The 22,522-nt window shown below is 38.0% G+C and overlaps 2 protein-coding genes across 4 annotated transcripts; one reads left to right on the top strand and one right to left on the bottom strand.

Annotated features, from left to right (window-relative positions):
• Positions 1–1,776: 1,776 nt before the first annotated feature.
• Positions 1,777–13,660, top strand: LOC103477142 (monoacylglycerol lipase ABHD12). Its single transcript, XM_008430058.2, has 13 exons — positions 1,777–1,948; positions 6,345–6,460; positions 6,544–6,649; positions 6,746–6,865; positions 8,565–8,595; positions 8,696–8,741; positions 8,977–9,106; positions 10,327–10,364; positions 10,455–10,534; positions 10,626–10,708; positions 10,784–10,862; positions 10,939–11,060; positions 12,597–13,660. Exons 1-13 carry the CDS (start codon positions 1,860–1,862, stop codon positions 12,616–12,618), a joined length of 1,062 nt encoding a protein of 353 aa, XP_008428280.1. The 5' UTR covers positions 1,777–1,859; the 3' UTR covers positions 12,619–13,660.
• Positions 13,661–14,447: 787 nt separating this feature from the next.
• On the bottom strand, positions 14,448–21,361 carry LOC103477141 (oocyte zinc finger protein XlCOF20-like). 3 transcript variants are annotated; one of them, XM_008430057.2, is made up of 3 exons: positions 21,165–21,361; positions 16,754–16,892; positions 14,448–16,447 (listed from the first exon to the last, which is right to left on the bottom strand). In XM_008430057.2, the coding sequence occupies exons 1-3, from the start codon at positions 21,165–21,167 to the stop codon at positions 15,393–15,395; spliced, it is 1,197 nt and encodes a 398-aa protein (XP_008428279.1). In that variant the 5' UTR covers positions 21,168–21,361; the 3' UTR covers positions 14,448–15,392. The 3 variants fall into 3 exon arrangements, with proteins under 3 accessions (XP_008428279.1, XP_017164509.1, XP_008428278.1); XM_017309020.1 differs by lacking the exon at positions 21,165–21,361 and adding an exon at positions 20,642–21,135; XM_008430056.2 differs by lacking the exon at positions 21,165–21,361 and having other exon boundaries at positions 16,754–17,282.
• Between the last annotated feature and the right edge of the window lie 1,161 nt (positions 21,362–22,522).

Raw genomic sequence — 22,522 nt, forward strand, 5'->3', positions numbered from 1 at the left:
TGAGAGGGGGTAAAGAGGGGAAGGCTGGGAGGAGCAGGTGGGTGTGGGGAGCCTTGGGAGGGAGTAGGGGGAGATGAGAAGGTGATGAGGGGTGCAACAAACTGCACAGATTGCACACATTGTCCTGCAACTCTTAGATGTCTCCCTGGTAGAACACACATGGATCCAACAGCTGAATCACCTCCTCTGTTCAGGCAGGTTCTCCAGAGTCCTGCTAACAACCTTATTATTTGACTCAGGTGTGTTGAAGTAGAGACACATCTAAACGTTGCAGGAGACCCTCAAGGCCTGGAGTTGCCCACCCCTGCCCAGTCCCTGACGCAGCTGTCACAGGCTCGATTCCCGGCCTTGGCAACCTTTGCTGCATGTCCTCCCCCTTTCTTGTCAATTAACTATCAAATAAAGGCCACTAGAGCCAAAGAAATCTTTAACAAAATAAAATGTGAAAATTTAAAACCGTTACTTAAAATTAAAATTGTTTCACCCGGAGCCCAAGGAGGAGGGGAGGAGAGAGGAAAGGGGGAGGATATTGAGGGGCAGATGGGTGGGTGGTGGGGGGAAAGGGGTGTGTAGAAGGGTTTAAAAACAGCTTCCGTTGATTGAACATTTAGATCACATTCTTCCCCAGACCTTGTCCTCAAGGCAAACTGACCTGCGTGTTTTCATTTCAGCAAAACCCCATTAATCAGACATCAATTAAAATCATGTGTGTCGAATTAGGGACATGCCTAAAACTTGCAGGGCTTGGAGGAGCAGAGCTGAAACACACTGGACTCACTTTGACTTTACTTGAAGTAATTAAGTTTGATACCACGTTTGTATCCCTCGTCTGACACAATGACTCAAGCTAACCAGGGACAGATTTCCAGGTTAGCCACTGTGGCTCTGTGGGTAGAACAGTTGTCCTGTGATCAGAAGGTTGACGGTTCAATTCCCTCCTGCGAGGATCAAATTGAGTTGGATGATTATAATATATTGAATTAGTTAAACTTAAGTTGGATAAATTCAGTTGGAAACTTATTTGAATTGCTCGTTACCTACAGAAGCAATTCAATTAAGTTGGTTCAACTACTTTCTTTTTAGAGTGTTTTATAGTTGATCCACCGTCATTTGTCGACTTCAACCAAAAATCAACCATTAATCAGACTTTGGCATTTCAGTCATCAGATTTCAACCACAGAACAACGTTGATTCAATGACACAGTTTCAACGGTTTGATTGGATGGTTGTTTTATGGTGGATCCAACGTCATTTGTCGACTTCAACCAAAAATCAACGATTCTAACTATTTTTCAACGTTGATTTAACATCGTGTGCTATCTGGGTCTACATAAAAAACAAATATATAAACAAATATATAAACTTTAAAGGAAATAAAATAGGGTAAAGGAAAAATGTCCATGTATTTGTTGATATTTTAAAACAATATTACTGTAAGAAAGAAAACAAGGTCTGTTATGACGGTGCAAAAAATGTTGTTCCACAACAGAGTAGATGTTCGATGAATGTTTTTTTAAACTTGCTTTTGTGCTTTTGTTTTATTTTTTAAGGTCGTTTAATATGCAATGCCAAATCGATCTACAGCATTTCTTCATTAAAATACATTTGATTCAAACTACTGCTCTATTTCCTTTAACTTTTCAGATTATGTAATTCGTTTAAGGTAGCCACACGAGCATCAGTGGTGTGTCCAGCACATTTACCAGGGGAGCAGCGGTGCCACCTTAAAAACCTGGATCCCTCCCTTCCCCTGGAGTCTAATAAAATCCGCTCTGATAAAATCTGGAGTCGGTCAAAGTGCAATGTCCTGACCAGACTGTTAAAAACCCTCAGCGGGGAAGAATTACTGCAGTTAAACGATGAAAAAGAGAAACGTGAAACGCGGCGATTCGTCCCCCAACAGGAAGGACAGGAAGGCGGCTGGCGGCCGGAGGAAAGAGGGGAGTCGGTGAGTAACTGGAGCCTTTAAAACTGCAACAAAGTTATTTTGTTTGCGTTTTCAGATCAAATGTATCTGTCTGCGGAGTGATAAGAAGCTCTGCAGACGATAAAACATCTTTAAAACGTTATTTCCCCCCTTTTATGTGATAAATTGACTCTAAATTAGCGCATAAATGTGAAATGAATGAGAAACTTCTTCCTCAGAACTGTGCATGTCCAGCGCAACCAAAGTTGGCACCTTTTTGACAAGAGTCCATGTGCTGCATTACGAACACATATGTGAATCTCTGCTACTCTGGAGGAGCAGCAGAGATTCACCGCTCAGGTGGGAGAATCTGTCTGCTATCCATGCACTTCACCAAATCCTGCATTTATAGTTAAAAACAAGTCATAGAAATTCCTATTTGCAGTTTGTCCTCAGCCATGTAAAGCAGGGGTTCCCAAAGTGAGGGTCTGGTCTCCCCAGGGGGTCACGAGACGCCAACTTGAGGGTCAACACATTATTTTCTGAATCATCACAACGTGACCGCGGAGGTTCATGGAGGGTCAAAATAGAAAAAAATAAATGAATAAATGTTACATTACATAATTAAATGTGTTGATTAAATAAAAAAATGTCAATAAATTTGGCATTAAATAATGAAATATACTTTTTAACAATCGAATTGAATAGTAATTAGTAAATAAGTATTAGGAGAATTAAGTTGTAATTTTAGGAGAACTTCCAACATTAAAAATTAGCCACTTTTTGAAAATATTTTTTGTCATTTTTAAATTGCACTAAGACCCTCTGCCTGGCTGTGATTGGTTGGTTTTGACTGTGTATTTCTGCACATGGCTGTAGGGCCACAAGGTTTTTGTTTTCTTCCCCAGATTATTATTATTTGTCTACCTTTTTAGATTTCTATTGTAAAATCATGTATAATTTTTCTTACACAATTATTCATCACTTTATGTTGGTTAATTACATAAATCTCAATAAAATTGTTGCTGTAATGTGACTAAAAGGGCATAAATACTATTGCAAGGTTTTGTAGGGCAGCAAGTAATTCAGAATTTTAGTTTAAACTATTTTCATCCATCCATCCATTTTCTCTACACCCTTGTGCCCAATGGGGTCGGGATAAACTATATTCAATTCAGCCAAAACAAACAAAAAAAAAACGTTTTGTAATAAATTAAATTAGCAGTAGCAGCAGTAGTTTTTCTTAATATTCCGAGTTTGTTGTTGTTAATCCCATTGGGCTCATTAAATTCTTTTAGCAAACAGGAAGTTGTGTTTGAATCAGCACAATAAAATGTTCTTAATGAAGAAATTGGAGGTTTGGCTTGTAATGATAAATATTGCTGCAAAAGCATGGCATTGTTTTCATTCCTGCTGGATAATGAGTATTTGGAGGCACTGAGGTCCTTCTCTCACACACACACACACACTCACACACACACACTGCTTTACTACGACATGATGCATTATCCTGCCCTTTGTATCCGAGTTCTTTATCTTAACTCTGAACTAATTCCTCCTCTAACCTTTAGCCACAGCTACAATCCAGGTCAGAAGTTTATATCTTCAAATCACTGGCGTGAATGTCGTTTTAATTTTAATGATTTATTTTTCTGTGGTCGGATGAAATGGCACATCTTCAGTGTTTGAGTTTATTAGGTTGGTGCCGTGCCAGAGGCTAAATGTTAGCTTGATTCAGCCGCTTTGGATCCAGTTTGGATGTGCTGTAGATCATCATCTTCTTCAAATCTGCGTTATAGTTTCACTTTATTTAGAATTCATAGTTTATCTTTCTTATCCATTTAAAAGACGGTTTGTTGCCATTTCTTTTTACGTTGTTTTCTTTATTTATTTAACACTGGATGCTGACTCCTAATTGCACTAAGCAAATGAAAGATGTTGTTACGACATGTTTGTGAGGCTACTGGTGTATTTAATGTGCTGTGCTGGTGCAGAGTCACCAAATAAATTTGTAATTCAGTAAATTTATGTCTGTGTTTAACAAAAGAAACATTTTAAGTCAATTCAGCATTGTTTTTTTATAACGGATCGGTGGACTGAAACCTCACATATCTGTATCAGTATTAGAAGTGAATAAAGTAAATTGGTGCATCCATATTTTTGTCCAGTTTAAATGAACCAAAAGTGTCTTTGTGCGTGAGTGTCTGGCACTTCAGCTTGTTACACAACGCATTTTAGCAAAACAAGTCAATTCAATCCAACACGTTGCTATTGATCCTAGTTCTTAAACAATTGTTCTGTTTATTATTCGAATGAGTTTAAAACATTTCTACATAAGGAAACAGTGCCTGAGTGTCTTTGCAGTCGGTTCATGTGATGAATTCGCCTTTAGTCACTCAGCCTGAAAGTCTCTTCAGAAAAACTCCAGGGACGTTAAATGAGGACAATTTTTCACCCAAACCTATTGCACTGTTTTATGTTTATTACAAATCTCCGACGGAGCTTTTGGACATATTTAACAAAGATATAGATATTAATAATGAAGCCTGGAGTTAACTCATGGCAGCCTATTGGATTTTGGAATGAATGGCCGCCGGTGTGTTTCCCTTGAGGGCAGTAAAGAGATCGTTCTTCAGCTAACAGGGCTCTGCTGGCTGATTAGTGCGTTAATGGAGGGATTGAAGGGACGTATTGTCCATTAATTGGCTGTAGTCTGGAGCCTCTGGGGAGTCGGGACTCGCTTCATTCACTGCCGCTCGACTCTTCTGATCGCTGCAACGGGTGTGTAGCAGCTGAGTCTGCATCCGGACACACGTCAGAGTCCCTCCTCAGAAAGATGCTACAGGTGGCAGCGTTGGTGGGGTAACGTCTCTGGACTATGTTTCCAGTTTTCTTTGACTATTTTTCAAGATACAACTGGCAGAGAGCAGCTGTCTTTAATGACTTTCTAGTTAGTAATCAATGGGTGGTGATGTGCTGTGTGTTGCTCTCAGGCTGCTTCAGGGGACGGCGAGCAGCAGTTTGCTGATCTGGAGCAAACAGGTGTGTGTTAATACGATACAACCAGTTATCAGCAGTGACCTTAGACAAGCAGCTGCTGCCTCCAGAATTTATTTATTTCAAACTCAAAGTCCACAAAGTAAATGGATTTTAAAAACCAACCAGGTGTTTGTAAATTAACCTGAAGACTTGACGTCCTTTCAGATTTTAACTTTGTGTTCTCCGGTCTGATCATGCGCTCGGCCCTGTCTGTGTTTAACCCCGTCTCTCTCTCACCAGGAGTTTCCAAGGTTTGGGTGAGCTAGTCCTCCTTCAAAAACATTTGGGGCTTCGCAAACAGCTCTGTGGCACTGGAGCATCTTCTGATCCAATCCATGAAATCAACAACTTTGAATATTCCTGGTCATAATTTCTTCTTCTTCTTCTTCTTTTAGTTTTTTCCTTTGTTTGGTCCAGACTCTCCCTCTCTTTTCAGGTACTAAAAATCTCTAAATTTTATCTTCGGCTCAGTTTTGGTGAAGTTCACTAAATGTCCACAGTTACTTTATCTGGTTCATTTCTTTCCTCATGTTGCACCCCACCTGAAGACCTCTGGCGCCCCCTAATGGAGGCACCCTCCACACTTTGGAAAGCAGTGAAGTAGATAAAGCTATTGGCTGAGCTTTTATGGCTCTTTCCCTGTAGCCTTTATAACCAGCAAGTGGTTATCTAATGTTGCTACGTCCAGGAGGAGTGAAAGCCGAAGGTCAATGACTCGATTCGCTCTGCTGGAGTTTCCTTATGTAGAAATGTTTTAAGCTCATTTGAATAATAAACAGAACAATTGTTTAAGAACTAGGATCAATAGCAACGTGTTGGATTGAATTGACTTGTTTTGCTAAGTTGCGTTGTGTAACAAGCTGAAGTGAGTGGAACTGAATGAGACGAAACATTTTAAGTTTCGCTAAAATGCACAGAAACTAAAGCACATCCTCACAAACACCTCATACCAACTGTTAAGTACGGTGGTGGAGGGGTGATGATTTGGGACACAAATGACACAAAGTCCTCTGTCACAGAGCGTTCTCTGTGTGAACGTGAAACGCTTCACATACTGGATGAGTATATTTCAAATGGATGATAATCGTTTTCCCACTTCAATATTTGGTCAAATAAAAATTTAACAAATGTAATTAGCAGAAAAATGATCCCCAAAAACAGCAGAGATCTACAAAAACTTTGTGACAAAGGCTCCAGTTTGGTTCTTTGGTGTCAACCAGCCTCATTTTTATATTTACAGAGACTTCAGTATCGATTTTATCTGGCCCAGACTGAAACCAGATTAAAATGCTATAAATCCCAGGAGAGCTATGTTAAAACATATTTTTGTTCATTAACAAACTGAAGAAGCAGATAAATATGAGATTAATAAAGTTATCCGTCTCCATTCTGGTCGCAGGTCCCCCTGGTGGTTAAAACGGGGATTACTGGCTGCTGTTGCTGTCTGCATCCTGGTGCCTGTGGCATATAAAATAACTCCTACATTGATTCAGGACATTATTCACACCTACCGACGTGAGTAAGGATCCTGTCTGCACTATCGAGTATCTTAAATCTTCCCGCTCCAGAACAACGGGCCCCCTCCTCTCTGTGTGCAGTCAGCGTGCCGTTCTTTGAGGATCTGAGCCGGCCTGCTGACTTCGCCCTCAATCACACCATCAACATGTACTTAACGTCAGAGGAGGGCATTTCCCTGGGCGTATGGTGAGCAGATGCCGGGTTGTTGATTTTTCTTTCGGACTAAAAACTTGCAGCTCTGGGGAAAATGAGAGTTTGCTGATGAAGGTGTGTTTTTTCCAGGCATACAGTTCCTGAAAGTCGGTGGAAAGAAGCTCAGGGGAAAGACCTGCTGTGGTACCAGAACACGTTAAATGATGGGAATCCGGTTTTTATATATCTGCACGGAAACACGGGATCAAGGTGGATAATTTATACATGTACATGTGATTCATAATGTTTTATTATCTTAATGCATCTTGGTAATTCAAGCTGAAATGTGAAACTGATCATTCACACTAGAGATGCATGATAAATGGGTATTTGTAATGTTTTTCTTAGTGTCATAAGTTTTTTATTGAAAAAACATATTTGTAAAATGTTTCTTTTGCCTGATTTTTATTTTTTCTTACATAAATTATTGTCATTTCTGTCCCTAAAATATCCAAACTTCCACTTTATATTTTTATATTTTGGTCCATACGATGTAATTTTTAAATATTAAATGATTAATAATTTGATCAGTTACTCAGAACTTGAGCAGACTTTTTACCAAATACTTTTTTATTCTTACTTGATTTATTTCTTAAATGGCTACTTTTTACTTTTACTTGAGTAAAAATACATTGAAGTGATGCTAATTTTACTCCAGTTCAGTTTTTGGTCATGTGACAGTGATAGTGATGCAGCGCGGGATTGTGGGTAGTTTAACTGAAGCAGAGAAGCAGCTGTTAAATGTTGGCTATTTGCCATCACATAACATAAATATTAATTAATATTGGATGTCGATATCGACCCAAATCTTCATATCGTCCCTAATTTAGAGCCGTTCAACACAGAGACCTGTGTACAGCTAAATTTCTCCCTTTTCACTTCTATTATAATGTATTGCGGTGAACAAAAGAGTTCAGTTTCTCTCAATGTTATTAAGTAATAATGACATTATATATTTGTAAAACAATAAACATCATAATTTTACAGGAGTTCATGTTGAAAACAGAAATTTGTGGCATTGCAATCCTCCATAGATTCTCTGTGGGGTTCAATCAGGCACAGCAACACCATCGATCATTGATTTGGCTTTTACTACCTTTGGCAAGTGCTGCTGGGACATAAAACCAGCCTCTGCATAAAGCCCGTCAGCATGAATTTCTCTAAATGTTCCTGTTGGATGCCTGCGCTCACTGGGACTCGATTAAACACAGAGGGGCTAGCATTTAGCTCTGCAGTCTCTGCTTCAAGAACGACTCAGCACAGGGAACGTATCAGCTGTAGCTCATGTATTTGATGCTTATCCCTGTAACTTACACACGGTTTTTTTTAACCACAGGTTTTCCTTCCACTAAACTTTTCATTATTGTGCTTGAAAACAGCGCTCCGGTTAAGCTGTCAACTGCCCCCAAATATTCAAGAAAACCTTGTAGATTCATGTAAACCATCTACATGACAAATGAAAGTCAATTATTAAAATAAGTTTTTTTTAAACACATCTTTATCAGTTTTTACCAGTATGCAGTAAAATGATTTAAACAAAAGCAAATACTAGATTTTAATTGAATACAATTAACTCAGATCTTTCACCTGCAACCCAATGAGGAAAGAATAAAGCAAAAAATCCCACATAACAGATTTAAAACAGTTTAGCGTCACATACATAGTAATCAACAGATAGAAACATTTAATCTCTAAGATACAGAAGTTTCTTCAATTCGTGAATTATTTAAAAATGCAAGATAAGGGTTAGAAATCTCTTTAAATTTAGCTGATTTTTACTTTCCAATGTTCTATTAATGCACCTCTTTATAGTAACTAGCATGTGAAGAGAGAAAAATACCTGCACTGCCACACGTATTTGCTGCTGGTTTTATTTTTTATTAATTTGTTTGCTAATTAATTTCCACAGGGCAGCTCCACACCGAGTTGGAGTGGCAAAAGTGAGTAATCATCGACACTAATGAATTAATATCTTAGCTGGAGACATGACAGTGTGGTTTATGACTGTCGATAATAATAATTTACACTGTGTGTCGACAGTTACTGAGTGCGCTGGGTTACCATGTGGTGGTGCCTGACTACAGAGGTAGGAGCTTTTTACGGATTCACGTCTCTGAAGCCATATGATCCCTGTAGACCAGTGTGGCTGTTCTTGACGAGTTGTTTGCTGTGAAGCAGTCAAAAAGACAGCAGTTCAACCTCTGGTCAGTGGAGGGAGCAGGTCTCCCTCTGAATTACAGTACCGCCATCTAGTGGCGGGGAAACGCAGCGTCTCTGTGGTTGTGTGGGTGAGCAGGAGCTGATGTGAAAACCCTCGGCAGGTTTTGGAGATTCCACTGGAGAGCCGACTGAATCCGGCCTGACTACAGACGCCGTGCACGTGTACAACTGGGTCAAAGCACGCAGCGGGGACAGCCTGGTGGTCATCTGGGGACACTCTCTTGGCACCGGGTCAGCTAAAAAACACACTGGCACTTATACAAACTACTAGCATTTTTATATCCACCATTTTGAACACTCAGGATTACCAAAATTATTTATATTTGTAAAGTGGCAACATTTTAAAACAGGGGTGTCCAGATTGTGGTTCATGGGCCATTTGTGGCCCCTGAAGTTATATTGTTCCTGACCACAAGTCAATCTGGCCAACAATATAGGAAACAACTGATGACACAAAAAATTGTAAATTATCTGTTTTTCTTTTATTAAAGCAACAGTACAAAGCCTTTTTATTGTTTTGTATATTTAACAATATACAGATTAATTTTTTAAAATGGCTTATTGTTGAACAGGTAAAGGTAAAAAAACAACAACAAAACAAACAATTTTTTATACATTAGCAATTTAAATTTCCCAGTTTTGGCTCCTGGGCAAAAAAGTTTGAACACCACCGTCTTAATGGATTTTCTTTCCATTTCAAAAGTTTTGACACATTTTGTATTTGGTATATTTTCTGTTTAAACTTTTAGCTTCTGACCTCAGTTTTCTGGGATTTCAGCCCATTCCTCAGAAACTGAGACAGATTTGTGGTTTGCAGGCTGCCTTGGATTATGATGGTCACTCCAAAACATTTTACTTTTTTTGTTCTTGACCTACTTAATGTTGGATCACAGACCCATTCGATAAATTAGAATATTATTGAAAAGCAGATTCATGCTGCACCAGTTTGTGACCTCCATAACCTTCAACACATCGTCAGTTCCCAGACACATTAAACAGCGTCCAGGTCTGAGATTATGCTCTAATGGGAATCTCTTTTTGATTGATTTGGTTATTTCTATGCGTAAAGCTGAAAATGTCTTCACATCTGCACCAGTTGGTCAGGTCTGTGAATTATGATCTGTCAAAATGACTGATGGTCTTCAGATTTTTTTATCAGCGTTAAAAAACAAAAGCCAAAGACGTAAAATATTCATTTAAGGTGAAGCAGTATGGTTTCGTTTCCAAGCTGTTAACACAGTTGATCGTAGGACCTTCAGACAGCTAGAAATGGGACCCACAGGTAAACCAGGTTTGTCTTGGCTGTTTTGTCTGATTTAAAGCCAGACATTGAGAGAAAAACGTTCATATGTGTCATGTTTCTAACCATGTGTGGAATATATGATTTCAGTTGTACCACATACCAGATAAAGCTTTAAGCTTGACTAAAATTTGCCTGTGTTTCTGTGTAGGGTGTCCTCTAACACTGCAGTCAAACTGCTGGAGGAAGGTAAGTTTTACAACCTCTGATCTCCAGCAAACGCAGAATCTGAGGGCATGATGCTACAGTCTGACTGCTAATTTCTTCTTTCCTATTTAGGCGTTGTTTTCGATGGTGTGATCCTGGAGGGGGCATTCAATACTGATAAGCAGCATATACCACATAATATGTTCATCTGGGTACGCTACGCTAACCAAGCATTTTTTCACATTTGGTGCATGTGCTGTTTTGTTGCTAACAACTTTGCAATGTTTATTTCTGTGTTTAAAGTATTACTGGAAAATTCCAGGCATTAAGCATTTGTTCAGTTTCCTGTGGGGAAAAGCAATGCCCGTCTTTCCCACAGAACACAAGTGAGTTAATTAATATTGGCAAATATCACAAGAAGAGGATTTTCTGTTAATAATGGTCTTAATTATATTCCACAGTTTGAAGAAAATGAAAAGTCCGATATTGTTCCTTCATTCTGAGGACGATCACTTGGTTCCCATTGAGATTGCTCGTCAGGTACTGCTTTTTATGACTCTAACATGAAGCAATATTTGCAGTAACGACTATAATGGAGTTGTTTTGTTGTTTTCAGACCTATGAAGTTGCTGCAAAGGCCCAAAGTAAAGACAGAGTCAAGCTTGTGACATTTGACGGTTCTCTGGGGTATCTACACAACGGCTTATATCGGGATCCAAAGCTGCCTGGAGTCTTAAAGTGAGAAAACATTTGTCAGACACTGCTTAGTGTGAATACTTTATTTTAAACAGAAAGCACTCTTTAAGTTCCTGGTTTCATAATAGGGCGAAATAAAATGGTCAGATTCTGACCAGGTTCTAATTTCACATTTGTACTAGAGCTCACTAGAGTCCCACTCTGTCATTGTCTTACATACAAATGAAGCCAGAATAGAAATTGCTATGTGCAAAAACTAAGTATACCCCATGTTCTTGCAATTTGTAGAATTATCTTTAGGAGCAACAACATGAAACAGTTCAGGCTGAGAGCTGGGCTTTGACTGAGCCACTGAAACACATTCTTTCTTCCCGTTTTATTCAATGTGTTGCAGATTTGCTGCTGATTGTTAGGATCATTGTCAGTTGATGACCTCATGTTGGCCAAGCATGGAGTACCCTATATCTCTGCTAGCTATGCACATCTAGAGACTAAAGATGTTATTCGTTCTTCTTTGAATTTGCCTTCATCTGTCATCACAATGTCTGTATTTCGGCACTCATTTCAAGTCCCTAGCAGGTTTTGTACTAGGATTGTCCTGTACTTAGCTCCATCCATCTTCCCATCAACTTTGACCAGCTTCCCTGTCTCTTGAAGAAAATTCTCCCAACAGAATGATGCTGCTACCACCATGTTTCACTGTGAACTTGGTGTTGAGGATGTGCAGTGGTCGTCAAACATAAAGTTTAGAATGTTGTTAATTTTTTATTTTGTCTGTGCAGAATATGTTTGCTGTTGCTCCTACATAGCTTGGTGCAAATTGCAAACAGGATTTCTTATAGTTTTAGTTCAACTATGGCATTCCTCTTGTCACTCTTCCCTGAAGGCCAGATTTGTGGCTTACCCAACAAATAGCTGTCATGTTGACAGATTCTCATCAGCTACTTTAGAGTTACAATTACCTCTTGACTGCTTTTCTGACCAATGCTTCCCGGACGAGCCCCCAATTGTTGCCATACTACAAAAGCAAAGAGCAGCCAATTATTCTAAAATCCTGGACGAGCCCCCAGTTTGTATGACCAGGCCATATAATCAGTGTTGCAAAGGGACCATAAATGCCAAACCAGCCACGAGGATCATAATAGGTCATTTTTTCCAGTTTCAGTTTTGGAAAACATTGGTAGGCCTGGAGTTCATCCATCCTCTCTCCATGTTTAGATAATGGATTGAACAGAGCTCTGAGACATGTTCAAACCTTGAGATATTGCTTTAGAACCTAACCCTGTTTTAAAAGTCTCTACAACTTCCTCCCTGACCTGCCTGCTGAATTCATTGGTCTTCATGATGCTGTTCTGTAATTTTCTCTAACAAAGCTCTGTTTGCACACAGAGTAAATTGCACACATTCATTATGTCTTTTTAAACGCTTGTGGTTTTATGTAATTTTAGATCCATTTAATGACCGGAAAGGTTATGTGCTCTTATTATAAACCTAGAAAGAGTGTACTGCATTTTAAAATTGATCTGACGTTCCATTTCCATAATATGAACAATGTTTTCTTTCATGTCCACTCTACAGGGAGTTTGTGAAGTCGTTGTAGCATCGAAACAGCACTGGGACCTTGGACAAAGAGTAACCTGAATGCAGCATGAACATAAAGTATTTTTAAGGTGTCCTCCTCTGATGTGTATAAGAACTTCTGAGATCAATGAAATACAAGCCAAAACAGCAAGGAGCCCTAGAAATTACGCCAGAACAATTAAAGTGATTTCCTTATCAATTGCTTGCATTTTGGACCCATCCTTTAGCTACTTTGCTGAACCTTTTAAACATAAATGGGAGAAAATGTAGCCTAAATGATAACTCCTTCAATGTATATGTTTTTTGTGAGGCTATTGCACACCAGTTAACCAATGGAGAATTTAGATCACCCAGAAAATCTTGAGAAAAACTCAAATGGCTGAATTTCCACTTTAAGATGAAAATATTAAAAATATATCCAAGAAACCCAGAGACATATTTGGTGTACCATTTTATTTTTTGTATATTTGTTCACATACATAAAAATAGTTGTGTATGATTTTTTTATTAATTTTATTTTGTGTATCTTTGATGGCATTTTCTGAATTTCCCATGAAAATTTGATAATTTGATATGTGAACACACTGACCATCACCACAAGGGGGCAGTATTACATTACACTTTGATATAATGCAAATGCTGACGTCAACAATCATCTCTTCTAACCAGGTGCCAAAGGTTAGGTTTTTCAATTTACTAGTTTAGAAAAACAAATACTAAATGTTGTTTCAGACATTCATGTGTTTTTATGAGAACATTTCTTTAAAGCAATATATTAAGGAACAGCAAACTATTATTTTGTGGGGAGAGTTTGGTGTGACTCATCTATTTCACCATCCTCTTTCTGACATCTAACCATCAGCAGTAAAGGCCCGGCCCAGTTTCCATCAAGAAAGCAAAGACCTCCAACATCATCCAGGTAAAACCTGGCCTGCAGCCCTCAGGCCTCCTGGATCCCCTGTATTTACATTAAACTGATACCAGGCCAGAAACCTGGGAGTAGTGATGGACTCTGACCTGAACCTTCAGAGCCACATTAAGACAGTCACAAAGTCGGCCTTCTATCACCTGAAGAACATCTACAGGATTAGAGGACTGATGTCTCAGCGCGATCTAGAGAAACTCATCCATGTGTTTATCTTTAGCCGCATTGATTACTGCAACAGCGTCTTCACAGGTCTGACTAATAAATCAATCAAACAGCTGCAGCTGATCCAGAAGCTGCTGTTGCTGTTCTGACTAAAACCAGGAAGATGGAGACGTAACACCAGGTGTAAAGTCCCTACACTGGCTCCCTGTAGCTCAGAGAATAGACTTTAAAATACTGATGTTAGTTTATAAATCACTGAACGGTTTAGCACCACAATACCTTAAAGATCTGTTATTGCTGTACCAACCGTCTAGACCCCTCAGGTTCTGGTTCTGGTTCTGCTCTGCATCCAGAACCAGAACCAAACAAGGAGAAGCAGCATTCAGTTTCTATAAACCACAAATTTGGAACAAACTTCCAGAAAACTGTAAAACAGCTGAAACACTGAGTGCCTTTAAAAATCAACTTAAAACCCACCTGGTTAGATTTGCTTATGGCTAAATTAGGGTTAGAGTGCAGATTTTGATGTCTTTGATGTTTTCAATGTTTTTATCTTTACTTTTTATTTCCTTATTCTCACTGTTTATGTTTTAATGAAGGTTTTAAGGTGTGAGTACCCTTGTAAGATGGCGTTCTAACTAAAACTCTGAGGTTTTAATGTTTTTATCTTTTTTTAAAAATTTGTTTTAATCTTTTTCAAAATCCTTTTCTCTTTCTCACTGTTTATTCCTGTTTTTATTTTAATTATGTAAAGCACTTTGAAATGCCTTGCCGCTTAAATGTGCTATACAAATGAAATTTGATTGATTGATTGATTGATTAATCTCTGCAGAAAGAGTCACACCTGTAGTTTTACCTGAAAAAATAAAGAATACTGTATGCTTCCACAAGTGAGTTTGTTCTGTTGATGTCAAGGTCAGCTGATTAATCATGTGCAGATCTTAAAGTTACCTAAACCTACATAATATTTAATCAATTAGTGAGAATCAGCCCACAAAACCAGGTCCCATTGTTTCCTCTTTACTGAAGAGGAAACACTAACATTGAAACAAGTGAACAAACATTTTCTCTTTGTGAAGATTTCAATCATTTTAATTTGCTCAGTTCATAATTGAATGCTAATTTTTTTGTTTTAAATTGTTGAATAAAACACAAATATTTCTAAATGACTATATAAACACTGCAGAGGGTTAAACAGGTCCCTGTTAACAAGCACAGGATAACTTTAAAAAACATTACAGTATAAACAGGCTTTTCAAACACTGTACAGAGTTAATGTAGTAAAGCAGGAGTGTATTTACATTCTTACTGAACAGATTAAAGTATTTTTTCCTATTCATTGGTAGACAAGCATCGTCTATCAGCCCCTTTTCATCCTCATAATCCTTTTAAAACCAGTTGGTCACCAGCCCACAAACTGGAAGGGCTGCTCAGTTCTGATGTTAGGAATGGTAGCATTGACATCTTGGGGCATCACACAAACAATTCAATCTTTGTACCTTGGAGAAACACATGAACTTCAAACGCACCTGTGCTACAGTTCAGTCTAAGCAACAGATTAATTAGCTAATAAGCTACCAGTCATGCAACTAAACTAATCCGTTACTTAAATAAAACGTTTTAAGATTAAAAATGAAGACTGTTGCCTAGAATGCCAACAAATAAATATTTCACAACCAACTGGAGCTGTGCAGCTTGAGTCGTCATACCGCAGTTATTTTCTGTCCTCTGTGGATTCTGATGTGTCTGCTTAAATGTGACTTACAGCTAAATCTGTGTCCACAAACGTCACAACAGAAAGGCTTCTGGCCTGTGTGGATTCTCATGTGTTTGTTTAAAGTAGTTTTACGGCTGAATCTATTTCCACAAAGATCACAACAGAAAGGTTTTTGGCCTGTGTGGATTCTCATGTGTGTGATTAAACTAGATTTATGGCTAAATCTGTGTCCACAAAAATCACAACAGAAAGGTTTCTGTCCTGTGTGGATTCTCATGTGTGTGGTTAAAAGTGATTTTTGTCTAAACTTGTGTCCACAAACATCACAACAGAAAGGTTTTTCTCCTGTATGGATTCTCATATGCGTGTTTAAATGTGAACTATGGCTAAATCTGTCTCCACAAACATCACAACAGAAAGGTTTTTCTCCTGTGTGAATTCTCATGTGTGCATTTAAATTCCATTTTCCAAAAAAGGTTTTGCCACAGTTTTCACAGTTAAATTCCCCTCCTGTCTGTACCTTCTTTCGTGTGTTAACATTTTTGTTCTTTTTAAAACATTTTTTAATATCCAGAGAGCTTGGAGACTTTATTTCTGAATCTTGTTTGTTCGCTTGGTTTCCATCTGACTCAGGAGCTCTGCTCTCCTTCCAGCTATGGTCCATGTCCTTAGTTTCCAGTCCAGAGTCTGATGAGTCTTTCATTTCAGAGACAGGGCAATTTGCATCATCATCCTCTTCATCCCTTTCGGTGTCTTCAGACTCTAAGGAGTTGGAATCATCTCCATGATCTTCTGTCCTGATGGATTCTCTGTTTTTTTCTGAAAGTTCTCCATCTTTCATTTGGTCTTGATAAAGCTGTGAGAGCAGAGGGGACTGTTCACCATCCTCACACTTTATGCCACTTTCAAACTCCCCCTTCACTTTGTGCAGCTCTCCCCCCAGGCTGATGCAGACATCCTCATCTTCCTTCTTTATGTGGTACAGTTTCGGGTTTTCATCTTTTGCGTCTTCTTCTTTAACCACCAGCATCTGATTAACATCTGCAGGAAACATTGGACCAGGTAATCAAAAGGGTATCAAAAGCTATTTTTGGACCACAGTGGAAACTTCCGTCACATCTCTGCTTGGATTTGTTATTCCAAATCAAGGATTTATGTGGGGACATTTATGCTTGTATATAAGGAGCTAACATAATAGTATAAGTGATGATAGAGTCTAGTATGCAATTTATGTTGCATAGGATGGAGAACAAATAGCCACACATGATATTGACATTAATAAACCAATTCAGATACTTAATTCCATTTGCTTTATTCAGTAGCTTTACTACATGTGGTGAGACTTACCCATGGTGGTGGGCTCCAGCTTCATACCGACAGCCTGAGGGATGCGATTTCCTCTTGCAGAGGTTTTGTTTCTGGGCATCAATCCATCCGCCTGGATGCCATTTTCCAGGCACTCTGGCTCCCAACATTCAGCATCGGTCTGAGCAGCAATAAAACATGTCATTTGGCATCAAAGAGGGAAACTATACCATTGCACAGTCAACCAAATGGATACAGAAAAGGCAACATATTGATCATTACTATAGAGACATTGTAATCAACCCTTAGCCAATAAATTGAAGAAGCAAGAAATGTGATATTTAAAGCTCCTGAAGACGAGAAGATGCAGCGTAAAGAGGAAATGTATCTTTTGCCAAAATTGGTAATGAAAATAAATAAATTACTTGATAAAGTAATTAATGCTACAGACTAAAAATGTCCAGTTATTTAACTATCCAGTGTGACATAGTTGTATTTATCATTTTCAGCAGTATTTAACAATATAACTAATTTACTTTCCCATTTTATTTCCAGTGTTGTTTTATTCATTAGTTTATTTTTTTAGCCAATTACTTCTATGCATTTATTTTACCTGTTAATTTTTTATGTCTCTTTTTTTAAATTATACATTGGTTTATTTTGTCTTCTAATATTTTTAACTTTTTCTCCTCTGTCCATTTGTTTATATGGGGTTCCATTTGTGTCAAAAATAAGTCCTAGTCATATGTGTAGATGTTGGTCTATGTCGTTGCTATGTGACTTTGGTTGACGTCTGTGGTCTTAGTGCTTTATGGATATGTCGATGTTGCATGTAGATGTTGCATATGTGTTCGCTGCATATGTCTATGTTGCATGTTATGTCTCTAGATTCGTCATGGTTATTACTCACTATTATCTTGTCAGTTCATCTGCAGTAAAGCAGCAAACCCTTCACAGTTGTTTTTTTATGTAATTTCTGTGAGTGGTCAATGTCATTGGTCCATACTGTTAGTTCATGTCGTTGGTCAGTGTTGCTGTTGCCTGTTCTCTTTGCCATTAATAAGTAGGTAATTTCTGATCAAAGTGTTTATTAGATATTACAAAAATGTTGGTCATTCAATATCAGTGGTTTAAAATGCTTAGACTTCTACCTCGTATTTTCTCTAGGCATTAATCAGGGCAGCTAACGAGGTCGAAGGAGTCCTGGTGCAAACAACCTCAGGATCGGTCGGTATAATGGCCGTTGGGCAGGGAGGAGGGGGTGCAGTGCTTAATTTAATAGACCTGTTAAAAAATAACACCACGGAGTTCAGGCTATTTACCACGTTTGCTCGCACTGGAAGGACCAAGACTGCTTTACATAATCTCCAGTGTCTGAGCCACCAGATTGTTAACCGATTGAAAACTAACAGGGGGCACAGTGGGCCAATGGATGCGAACCATTTGTTTTCCTCTTTAGGAAATTCGTACACATTAATATAGGAGGACTCACTAATATTAAAAATGATCAAAATGCCAGTGTCTGTAATGTGGTCCTCGAAGCACCGACACACCCCAGCTCCACTGAACCGGAAAAGGCTCAACACGATTCTGCCGTGAACCATGTCAGCCATTACCACCTCCATCAGTCTCTTTCACAATAATGCGCCTGTGCAAATTCAAATTCCTTGGAATCTTATTTAAAACCCCAGATATATTTTCAGTGAGTATTGTTATCTGTACAGCCAAAAAAACTGAACAAAAAAATCCGGGAAGCAGCGAGACCGCGAAAGGTGAACCGCGATATAGCGAGGGATCACTGTATTGTAAAAAGACCTGTCTTTTTAGAGGTGTTGAGAATATACAGGTCTCCCGATTTAAAGACTGTCCTTGAAGATCTACAACAAGGTGTTCAGAGAGGTTCAGCCCCTGGTAGGTTCTTTTAGAGCTTCTAGACGAACACACCTCTTCATCGATTGACGGTTATGTTTGTGGATGGTGAGGGACATAGCGAAGGGGCTTGTAGACAATGGTGGTCCCAGCCGCGAATTATTCCGACTCCTAGTAGCAGTGCTGTGAGATAGTCATTACTTCGAAGGGCCAGAGGGCAGCAAAAATCTTTCCCTGGAACCCCGGGGCATGTAGCAATGTAATGAAAAGACTAAATGTTTAAACGTGAAGTAATTACATGAAATAGGATCCATTAAGTGTATACTTTCTTCAATGAGCGTTACTCTTGTAATTGGAGGTTATTGTTATTAACTGTCTTTATGTTGCAGGTCTACAGTTTGGGGACTATAAAATTATTGGGCGAATACTGTCCTTGGCCGTTCTCCAAGGAGAAGTACAGCCCTCTTTTTTGTCTGCAAGGCTATATTTCCTGTTGTGGGGTCAACAAACAGGTCCAGTGTCAGTCGATGAAGTTGGTGACTGGGAACTGGTCCAACACCTGGAGAAAGATGGCCGATTTTATCCCCAATCTTGTGTACCTCAGCAACTGACAGACCAGATAGATAGGTTTGACTGATAAACGTACAGATACCTAAGCAGGCAAATTAGCTGCAAGAAGCTAATATTTTGTTTTATGCCCAAAATATTTTCTTGGTGAAATATTGTTGACATTATTGTTGCATATTATTGCACTAAACCCTTTAGGGATGACTTCTGGTGAAATGCAGCATTCAGTTGTTGAGGTTAGCAATGCATATGCGTCGCAGGCCATCAACACAGCCAAACCTTACAATAGGTTTCTAAGGACTAAAAATGGTGTCAGTAATCCCCACAATTCGCAAATGTTATGAAGAAGCATTAAATTGAACTGTCTTCTACATAGCTCTGCCTGAGTTAAGGTTTGTTGCCTGTTTTTTATTATGGTGCATATTTAAATTACAAACCAAGCTCTTGTTCTAAACCTATTGCAACCTTTTATTAACATAAAACTGCATTTTGGGATAAATTTCACTTTTTTTCTTCAAAAAATATGTTTTTGAAAATATGTTACAACTATATTATTTGTTCATCAGATTGTAAATAGTTTTGTCTTTTTTCATTTTCCATGCACCATTTTTTGTTAACATAAAAGCATTTTTGTGAAATTGAATTTTTTTTCTTCAATAAAGGTGTTTTTGAAAATATGTTACTATTTTTTATTTGTTCATTAAATTGTAAATAGTTCTGTGTTCACAATGTTAAAAAACATTTTCTTCATAAAATTTGTTATTGTGGCTTATAATGACACATGAGGACAAAATATACTCATCACAGTTCTTAATAGAATAAGGTAAGGTAATTTTATTTATATAGCACATTTTCAGCAACAAGGCAATTCAAAGTGCTTAAGTGAATTGTTGACTGGAGGAGAAATATTTTTAAAATTAAATCTACATGCAACATCAACATATCTATAAAGCACTAAAACCATAGACATCAACCAAAGTCACATAGCAACGACATAGACCAACAACATCTACACATGTGACTTCTACTTATTTTTGACACAAATGAAACCCCATATATTAGATAAATAAATGGGAGATTGATTGCGAGAGGTTGACAGAGCTCTAATTTGTTCTCTGACTTTCTAATTGTTATTTTAGCTGCTCTCTACCTGCTTGGTTCTGAAGATATTAAGAAAAGGACTATGTGTGAGATTAATTGTAGATATTGTCCTTTAGCTGAATTCATTAAGTTGGTGTTAATCTGTGATTCTCTCTTCTCTTTTGGTTTTATTATCAAAAAGATATCCTGATTCCAACAGCAACACACAACCATTATGAGAAAGTGCAGCTAATAACAGTTCAGCTGTTACAGGCTGGTGTGATTCTGACTATGTAGCTCACATTACTGGTACTTTGTGAACATGGGATCTACTGGTAGCCTCTGGATCTTAACAATGATTTTTTCCTACAATATTGTGATCACAGAAAACCTCAAATGTACACTTCAGCTTACATTATTGCTGCCGTTTATGCATCTTTGCCGTTTTGTTCTTGTATACTCAGATGTGAACTGGAAATAGCCTGTAGCAAGTTGAACTACGGTCGACGGTGTTCTTGCAGGGAGATGCAAGAACACAGATGTTAAACTTAATTGTCATATGTGGCTACAGAAATATATTCTTTGAATTGAAAATATGAGGGAATTCAGAAAACTGATTCGTTACGTTCGAAGTATTTTTATTCAGGCATCACCAGAGCCACCTATCCTTTGTAAACATTGATTTGCGCTTAAAGCTGCTACTTTCCATCACAAGTGCAGACACCTTATTACACGTTTTACACCGTTTATTAAATATTAACCAAGAACACCATTATCATAAAGTAGTTATTGACCAACAGGAAATATAGCTACCCGTTTGCCGAAAATGGCTTTATGTTCAAAATGAACGAACACATTTGGAGTTAAAATATTAGCTTTGTTTCCGATTCGCCTTCTGAGAAAACCCGAACTGAGAAAACAGAAGAAATGTTCTTACCATTTTCTTTATTTCGTGGACGTGCAAAAAGGAGGCAACAATTTGTAAATACGTAGATTTATAAGACCTCTTCCATCGTCCTCGAGTTTTTTATTGGTTGTTGACAAGTAACGTTAAGAATGCATTACTGCCACCTACTGGTACGGAGTGCTTCATAAGAATTAATTTCTATCTGTCGTAAATGTATATCCACACATTCACACACACTTATAACTACTATATACAATCTAATTCTAACTCTCTCCTGATATAGCTTCTCATTTATGACATTCTAATATAACATGCTCTATTGTTTCATATTATTCACAGTGATCACATTTACCGATGTTATACTTTTGTGTTTAATGATCATCTATAATGTAAGATTGATTTTTCTTTTAATGATATATCTACTATTGCTTCTGGTAAAATCCAGGGTGGTATAACTGATAGTGGTGTTTGGCTAATTTCTAAGCTATTCATTTGAATTTTTCTTATTATTATTATTAAACATCCAAAACTCCTCATTTCTTTTTGTCTTTTTCCAAGCATGGATTTAAAATTTTCCCTGTATTATACCCAGGGTATTTTAATATATTTCATTTGCTCAATTCATGAAAGAGCAAATGGACGGAGCCAATTCTAACACTGTTTTTTAGTTTTTATTGTGGAATAATGCCAACCTACCCCAATTACCATACAAACGTGACAGAAGATTATAGCAGCTCCCTGTTAAAAGGCACAGGACAAGGTTTCCAACATTTTCCAGTTCATCTAATCAAATAAAGATTGAGCCTGAGAATTTACATCCTATTAAGATCTTTTCCTATTCATTCATATACATGGATTGGATTAAAAAACAACAAAGACAAAATGGGTTTCTTAATGCACAAGGACAAGCAAAGTTCAAACACAAAGAATCATTTCCAAAACATAATAATTCAATCAAAATTTGGCTGTTTCCAAATTTTGATCTAAAACATCCAGTTAAAAAAACATCAGAAATGGACACAGCTTGAGCAGTTCACTTCAATAATAAATGGACAATACCAATATCGCCCCCTCAAAAATAAAGAATGTGACAGCATAAATTCTTCCCAGCCAGTTACATCTGAATTCCTCATCATTCTTCCTCCACAGGCCCCTCGTTAACCCCAGTTCAGAGGCGTATATAATAGTGTAGCTGCGGTTTTAAAAAGCTGCGGTCTTTTTAAATGTGAATAAGACATTTACGTCTGATGTCGAGGAGCGTGTATTAACCCACAAGAAATTTTCTGGGTTCAAACAAGCGAGAACCGGACATTTTGACTTCTCTACTTGCAAGTTCTAAACTTGCACTACAAAAACAATGAAAAAAAAAAGGCAGATTAACAAAAATG

The sequence above is a fragment of the Poecilia reticulata genome, linkage group LG15, assembly GCF_000633615.1.
Source record: "Poecilia reticulata strain Guanapo linkage group LG15, Guppy_female_1.0+MT, whole genome shotgun sequence".
Lineage (NCBI taxonomy): Eukaryota > Metazoa > Chordata > Actinopteri > Cyprinodontiformes > Poeciliidae > Poecilia > Poecilia reticulata.

What these genes read in the sequence shown, in the direction of transcription:
- LOC103477142 (XM_008430058.2), top strand. Translation starts at nt 1,860, where the DNA reads ATGAAAAAGAGAAACGTGAAACGCGGCGATTCGTCCCCCAACAGGAAG. An exon ending in CACGGAAACACGGGATCAAG is followed by an intron (nt 6,866 to 8,564) that starts GTGGATAATTTA and finishes TAATTTCCACAG; the next exon opens with GGCAGCTCCACACCGAGTTG. An exon ending in AGTCAAACTGCTGGAGGAAG is followed by an intron (nt 10,365 to 10,454) that starts GTAAGTTTTACA and finishes TTTCCTATTTAG; the next exon opens with GCGTTGTTTTCGATGGTGTG.
- LOC103477141 (XM_008430056.2), bottom strand. Translation starts at nt 16,916, where the DNA reads ATGACATGTTTTATTGCTGCTCAGACCGATGCTGAATGTTGGGAGCCA. An exon ending in GCTGGAGCCCACCACCATGG is followed by an intron (nt 16,448 to 16,753) that starts GTAAGTCTCACC and finishes TGTTTCCTGCAG; the next exon opens with ATGTTAATCAGATGCTGGTG.